The sequence below is a fragment of the Ascaphus truei genome, chromosome 20 (genome assembly GCF_040206685.1).
Source record: "Ascaphus truei isolate aAscTru1 chromosome 20, aAscTru1.hap1, whole genome shotgun sequence".
Lineage (NCBI taxonomy): Eukaryota > Metazoa > Chordata > Amphibia > Anura > Ascaphidae > Ascaphus > Ascaphus truei.
Window position 1 is genome coordinate 30,611,625 of NC_134502.1, and position 8,223 is coordinate 30,619,847.

At 39.7% G+C, this 8,223-nt stretch overlaps 1 protein-coding gene across 1 annotated transcript; it reads left to right on the plus strand.

The window, feature by feature from the left end:
* Positions 1 to 3,730: 3,730 nt before the first annotated feature.
* On the plus strand, positions 3,731 to 5,723 carry LOC142471416 (olfactory receptor 11A1-like). The gene has a single exon (XM_075578222.1). The coding sequence runs from the start codon at positions 3,731 to 3,733 to the stop codon at positions 4,700 to 4,702; it is 972 nt and encodes a 323-aa protein (XP_075434337.1). The 3' UTR covers positions 4,703 to 5,723.
* The last annotated feature ends 2,500 nt before the right edge of the window (positions 5,724 to 8,223 follow it).

Consider the following 8,223-nt stretch of genomic DNA (forward strand, 5'->3'; position numbering starts at 1 on the left):
GTGCTTTTTTAACAATGTTTTAAAGACTAACCATTTATCTTCTACATTTTCCCCTGCAAAAACATCATTCCAGTGAATTCCTTGTAGATTAGTCCTCAGTTTATTAAAATCTGCCTTTCTAAAGTTAAGGTCTTTGTGGAATCCAAATTATCTGTTTTTTGATAATTTATTTCAAATGTGACCATGTTATGATCACTGCTACCCAAATGTTCCAGGACTTGAATATTTGCTATTACTTCTACATTGTTTGATATTACCAAATCAAGTACTGCCCCTACCCAGGTTGTAAAGTCAGAAGGAGAAGATGACACTTTAAGAATAATACATGGTGTAGGCGACCTGTCCTAGGGTAGGTATTCGAAAGGGGACCACAGCATCGATTTATCTGAGTCTTACAGTCTGCTTAACTCAGGCTGATTAAGTTAATACAATATTTCATGTTTAACACTTCTTGAAGACATGTTCTCCTTACCGTACAAATAGATTACACCATGTAGTAGGAGGTCTGTCCTAGTATAGGTATTATTAAAGGGATCGTTATATCCATTTATCAAAGTCTCCCAACATTGCAAGCATAGAGTAAAACCAGCACAACAAACTGCACCGGGGTTATAAAATAGAAGGAGTTGCCCTATAATGTATTTTCTAGGAGTGTGTCAGTATTAGGTGATATATTTTTTATTTGGACGAACAATTGACATTATAGGACAACCTTTCTGAGTTCTCTTTCATCCTCAAAACGAGCGACACTTATTTACAGTGATCCCATGAGTTTAACACAGAGGAGGGAGCAGGGGAGGGGAGAAGTCAACATGTAAAGAAGCCCATCTTTAAAGTGGCCCCTTTTTAAGTGGCAAGCAGTGGGGAGTTTAACAGGGAGTTCAACAGGAGTGGAACAAGTGGACAACACAACACCTACTGGCCCTGATTCCTGAATTCAAACTGCGCTAGAAAGGAGGACATTATCTATCCCAGACATCACATTTCAGCCCTAAACTATTGCTGTGATGCCAACGCCGCTGCTATTTATATTTTCTCTGACCTCGTTACTTTTGAAATTACACATTTCTTTCTACCAGCCTCATTATGTCTCTAACTCTATTTCTATATCTCCATCTCCCCTTCCTTCACCCCTTCCCAGTTCACATGAACTCCTTTCTTACCTGTGCCCTCTAACACTACACAGGCATATCCCCTGCACCAAAACACAACCCTACAAAACGTCACCACACATCCTCTTTCTATCCATGCTTCTCCTCCTTTTCTTCTGGGGATATCTCTCCCTATCCTGGTCCCTGCCTTATTCCTACATGCGCTCGTCTTCACCTCCCACATGCAACCTCTACTCCTGTTGTCAACCCCTCCAACCTCATACCCATCCCCTGCCACCCTCTCTCCTCTCTCCCTTTCTCCTGTGCCCTTTGGTATTCCCTTTCTAACAATATCAAGACAGGGGTATACTCTTAGATTTGGGCTGTGGTGCTTACCACGCCATATACCCGAGCCACCAAGTGGACATACGCATGATGCACTATAAATACTACATCTATTTCCACTGTCACTACTGTCTGGTTCTAATTTATCTTATTAATTATTATTATTAAAGGATTTTAAGACAACCATATTGCAATACACACCGGACCAGTACTTTGCTTCTTACTGCACATCAACGGCTAATTCAGGTACTACTCCCCTCCCAGATATAGAGTGCATTTTTAGGGACTTACCCAGACGGCAGTGTCTTTGCTACATCTGGTGTTTTTTCTTCCATTGTTTAGTCATTTGCCCTTTTTGCACCTGTCTGTTCTAGTAGGTAGAGCGGGTTCAATTCTCTTTTGCCGTCTTTGGACCCCAGTTCTGCAGAATGAATGTTTTGATAAATAGATTCCCCCCGAGATACAAGGATGAGGGGTTCTTATTGCCGTACACGGCTCAACACAAACATTTCTATTCTTTGTAAGGATCTCTTTTTTCACCTCTATTGTCTATTGTGATCTGAACAATGCGGCTGCAATTTTATAGTGAGTTGCATTAAATGATGGGAGAGTTTTTTTCCAAATTCTATTATTTGACCATATTTGCTCTTTTTAATAGATTTTTGTGTTTGCTCTAGTATTAGAAGCGTTGATTTTCTGAGGGGGAAGGAAGCAACTAGAGAAGTTTTCCCTGATTTTATTCTTTCCTTTATGATCTTCCTTCCTTCCCGGTATTAACATAATTCTATAATAATCTCTCTGCACCACGGAGGCAAGTTATCCCCCAGTAAGTAACCTCTCATCTTTTATCTCTATGTATTTCATTAAAAGAAATAAGGGAAAAAAGGAGATCCTTCAGCTGTGATAACATATTGTAACATACAAGTACATTTTTTGATTGATATTATTGTTTCAATGGACCAGCATGAGAGGTTTTCCTGTGTGTAACTTTCTGGATCTCAAATCCATTTTCTCCAGATGTTTAGTTAGTATTATGTCAAACTATATCCTTTTGTTACAGATGTTATTGGATGTGCAGAGCTACAGTACTAAATCATCTCTTCACTTCTCTTCTGTCCAGGATATGTTTGAGGAGAATGAGACTTTCCATCCATTCTTTCCGTCCTTTCTTTCCATCCTTTCTTTCCATCCTTTCTTTCCTTCCTTTCTTTCCTTCCTTTCTGTCCTTCCTTTCTTTCCGTTCTTTCTTTCCGTCCTTTCTTTCTGTCCTTTCTTTCCGTCCTTCCTTCCTTCCTTCCTTCCTTCCTTCCTTCCTTCCCATCCTATCTTCCCTTCCTTCCTTCCTTCTCATCCTTCCTTCCTTCCCATCCTTCCTTCCTTCCCATCCTTCCTTCCTTTCATCCTTCCTATCCTTCCTTCCTTCCCATCCTTCCTTCCTTCCCATCCTTCCTTCCCATCCTTCCTTCCCATCCTTTCGTTCTTCCTTCCCATCCTTTCATCCTTCCTTCCCATCTTTTCATCCTTCCTTCCCATCCTTTCATCCTTCCTTCCTTCCTTCCCATCCTTTCATCCTTCCTTCCTTCCTTCTCATCCATTCATCCTTCCATCCTTCCCATCCTTTCATCCTTCCTTCCTTCACATCCTTTCATCCTTCCATCCTTCCCATCCTTTCATCCTTCCTTCCCATCCTTTCATCCTTCCTTCCTTCCTTCCCATTCTTTCATCCTTCCTCCCTTCCCATCCATTCATCCTTTCATCCTTTTAATCCTTTCCATCCTTTTCATCCTTTCATCCTTTTCATCCATTCATCCATTCATCCTTTCATCCTTTCATCCTTTCCATCCTATCCATCATTTCATCCTTTCCATCCTTTCCATCCTTTCAATCCTTTCCATCCTTTCATCCTTTCCATCCTTTCATCCTTCAAATCCTTTCATCCTTCTGTCCCTGATTTTAGAAACCGCTTGGTACCGTGGAGGCCAGATATTCACCAGTACGTAACTTCAAATCTTTATTTTTTTTTAAAATATCTTCAGAAAAACGTGGTCCTATCTTGTAAGGTTGATGCCGTTCTACGCTAGAAGATCATTCAGTTTTTTTAATATAAAACATAAGTAAATGTATTAATATTATTGTAATGAACCAACATGAGAGGAGTTTCTGTACCTCCTATCTTCTTCTGATGCTTAGTTAGTATTATGTGAAACTATAACCTTCTGAAACAGACATTATGTGATGCAAAGAACCACTAAATCTTCTCTTCTTGTCCCTTTTACATCTCTTCTCTCCAGGATATGTTTCAGGAGAACAAGACAACAGTCACTGAATTTCTGCTCCTTGGATTTCCAAGTCTTCAACCCTTCAATGTCGCCCTTTTCATTCTGTTCCTCATGATCTATATCATAACCTTAGCTGGAAACCTGCTGATCATCATACTGGTGTCAAACAGCCAAAGCCTTAAATCTCCCATGTACTTCTTCCTCTGTCACCTGTCCTTGTCTGACATGTTACTTACCACAAACATAGCCCCTAACATGCTATATGTTGTGTTGAACGGAGGGGGCACCATACATGTTACTGGTTGCATCACACAAATTTACTTCTTTGGCATTTCAACAGCTGTAGAGACTCTTCTTCTCACAGTGATGTCCCTTGACCGATATCTGGCCATCTGCAACCCACTGCGGTACACCTCCATCATGGACTTCAGACTTAGTCTCCACCTCGTTACCTGGACTTGGCTGATTGCATTTCTGTTAACGATATCCATCATTATTCCTATATGCCAGTTACAGTTCTGTGGTCCCCATATCATTGACCATTACTTCTGTGATTTTGATCCTCTTCTGGAGCTCTCTTGTTCAGACACCTCCATTGTGAAACTAGCAGATTTTGTCTTAAACATCCCTACTATACTCTTCCCATTTGTCTTCATCCCTACCACATATGTCTCCATCTCCCTCACCATCCTCAGGATCCCGTCCACCACTGGGAAACAGAAAGCCTTCTCCACCTGCAGCTCCCACCTGGCAGTCGTGGGCACATTTTATGGGACTATAATAGCTATTTACATGACACCATCTGGAGGACAGTCATTTAATGTAAATAAGGTCCTATCCCTTCTGTACACCGTGGGGACTCCCCTTTTCAACCCAATTATATATAGTCTGAGAAATCAGGAGATCAAGTTGGCTCTGGGAAAATGCCTCTATATAAGGAGAAGTTCATCTATTAAAAAAAAACTCAATAGAGAGAACAACTTTTGAGCTTTTTTCAGTGATATTAAAATTTGAACAATTTGTATAAATGGCTGTAGTAATAAAAAAGGGGAATCCCAACAGAAGAAGGTTGAGTACAATCAGATGGAAGTGTGTGACCTGTCTCACATTAGAACGTTATTACTGCACTAAAAGCCCAGGAAAACCGCAGGGTGAAAACTCTATCACAAAGAAATGTATGAACTCAATAAACCTAAACACTATTAATTACTAAGTGCTGTGTGTTGTATTAGGCATGCAATAAGCCACACTCCCTAATCAATATTATAATTTTCAATCGTTTACGAGATTTTATTCATGTAACCTTCTATCACACTAGATTTGTCCTGTGAGGAAATAATCAGTCAGTTTTTGTTCCACGTCTCCTCATTGTCTGGTCCTACTGAATAGAGAATAGATTGTTTTCTCACATTTCATACCGTTATTTCTGAACATGCAAAACCGCGCAGTTTTGCAATGACAACTTAGGAGCTATGAGAAGAGGCCCCTATCTCTGAAATTCTCAACATGTTCAACAAAAATTTTAATGTCACAGTAACAGGGACTTATCACTGTTGGAGGAAACGTGCCTCTAATCCAGCAGTGTGCTGGTTAGTTGCACACCAGCAGTCAACCAGACTCTACCTGGCCGATTAAAACTGTTAGAAAAAGCCTTTTCTGAGAAACAGGAAGGAGATTACTTAGCTCACAAGGGAGCTAACCAAGGAAAAGAGGGGTTTGATTGCATTCGCAAGAAATTGGGACAAGTCCCTCTATACCTGAACACAGAGAGTGCCATAGCACACAAGGGTGCTGACCCAGGAGAACAGAGAGGTCTTCCTCTACAGAAACCCCAGATACAGATAAGAGACTTTCTTTTTGCACTGTTGAGTGAGTATACAGATATATGTGTGGGGTGGTAAGCAGCTTAACTACCCACCCTGTTAGATAAGGCTGGAGTTAAAATGTGTAGTGATTTCTCCAAAGTGGAGTAGGTTTTTCTTTGATGTTTGGTTTTTGCAGTGTTTAAAGGAATAGACGCAATAAAGCCTTATTTTTAATTTCACCTTAAAAACGGTCTCTATTGCACACCTCTGCACATATCTCTTACAGTCACCATTACAATAATTCTTATGATTTATTCTCATAATAAACTAATGTTCTGCACAGCACTGTACTAAATATAATATACATTATAAGTGGTACACACATCATTGGAAACATAGTATGAGGAGAATCTCTGTCCCACAAAGCTTACAATCTAATAAGTGGTATTTATGTATTTCATTATTTATCAAATGTGTTACCAGGAAGTAATACATTGAGAGTTTCCTCTCGTTTACAAGTATGTCCTGGGCACAGAGTTATAATAACAATACATGGTTACATTAAGTGAACAGGGTTATGCCTTATGTATAAAGACATTGGATGGACAGTTACAGATAATATATGTTATAGGCGTATGTAACATTACCGCACTCCGTTAAATTGAGTTATTTTGGAAAAATGACAGATTCAATACCTACATTCTCCATTGGGAGTGCCACATCAATGACATCTTATATATATAAATTATATTGGTATATCAGCGGGTGAGTATTACATGTACATCCATTAAATATAATAGCATGACATGTTTGGGACATGTTACCACATCAGCAACAGCAAATGCATCCGGTCACGCTGATTCAGACCAGGCGAGGAGGTCACATCCCTTCCTTCTCTGGTAGCCATCTCTAGAGTCCTGTCACTCAGTTAGATGTGCGTCTCACTGCGCAGTGAAATGCTGCTGCCGTAGATGTGAAGCGGCGCAGACTCCACACTGGATCCGAATGCCGGGTCTCCGAGAGAACACCGATGACGTCATCAAAGCTCCGTCGCGTCCGTCGCGTCTTTATCAAGTTTCAACGCCAGACCTTTTACCTGCTTAATTGATAATAACGAAGGAATAGCCCACACCTGTCCATGAAACAGCTTCTGAGTCAATTGTCCAATTACGTTTGGTCCCTTAAAAAGAGGGGGATACATATTAAAGAGATGTCATTCCTAAACCCTTCCTCCTATTTGGATGTGAATACCCTCAAATTAAAGCTGATAGACTGCACTTTAAGCCCATATTCATTATTTAACTGTAACTTGAATTTATTTTGGTACACAGCCCAAATAACAAAACTTGTATCAGTGTCCAATTATTTCCGGACCTAACTGTATATTATATATCACACACGTACCTGTCTGATTCTTTGTTTGTCCGGTTTGCTGAGTTAGAAATTGACTCGATCGGTTTGGGGATTTGTTTGGGGATTTTTTAGTTGTCAATGTCGTATATGGAGTGTCTGAGGGAGAGAAGCAATAGGGGGAGTTATAGGGAGGGGTTATATGGGGTAATAGGAGGAGTTATAGGGAGTGGTAATATGGGGTTATAGGAGGAGTTATAGGGAGTGGTTATATGGGGTAATAGGAGGAGTTATAGGGAGCGGTTACATGGGGTAATTGGAGGAGTTATAGCATATATACATATAACTATGTCGATTTATATGCAGACCAATATATACCGTGCTGTATGATGGTAAAATCTCAATAAAATCTGAGTTATAAAAAAAATCAGTGCAGGCAGTTTCCACCCACCTAACACCACAAAGGTACTACCATTTAGTCAATTATTAAGAGGCAATGATGAGAATTATTATCAGGAGATGATGAGACATTTTAGAAAAAATGCATCAACAATGGTTAACACATTTGTCAGTAGAGAGAACCCAAGAAGTAAAATAGAAGAATGTGCAGAAAAAGTGTCTTAACTGGACAGAGAACTTCTCTTAACACCAAAACTAAAATAAATGAAAGATAAAATAATAGTATAATTAGGCAGTCACCCAATATCAGAGCTATCATAGAAAGAAATTAGCATATACTACAAAAGGTTCAGACAATGTCACACCTGTTTAAAAACGAACCACTTTTCTGTTATAGGAGAGCCTGTAATCCAGGAGACAGATGGATCAGAGCAGACGTTGGCACTACATCAAATAAACAACAAGTCTTGCACGCTGAGAAACTGTACATAATACCGCGCTCCTCCCTATATAAATTTGCTGTAGGTAAAAAGATAGGTCCTTACATGTAGAAAAACAAAAAGAACGATTCCTGCGCTCCTACTAATTAGGCTAAGATAAAATAATATTCTCATGAAAAAGGGTATTTTGTTAAACCCTTTGGCCAAAGCATTTATAAGCCTGCATGCCACGTCAAGGCATACCCGTTAATGCAGATACCTACACTATTTTACATATATATATATATGTAATAGTTGTCCCATGGACTGGTGAAAAAAGTGTAAAAGCCCTGAAGGGGTTAAATAAAGCATGAGTTTATGTGAGTAGTGCAATTAAAATCTGGCTAAAGCCAGTTTCATACTTACCTTTACTATGGAGGTAAACTGGGTGCACAAATTCCCAGGTGTGAATATAATAAAACTTACACATATATATCTCTCTGTCAGCCTTACACATTCACCTACCATTCCATGG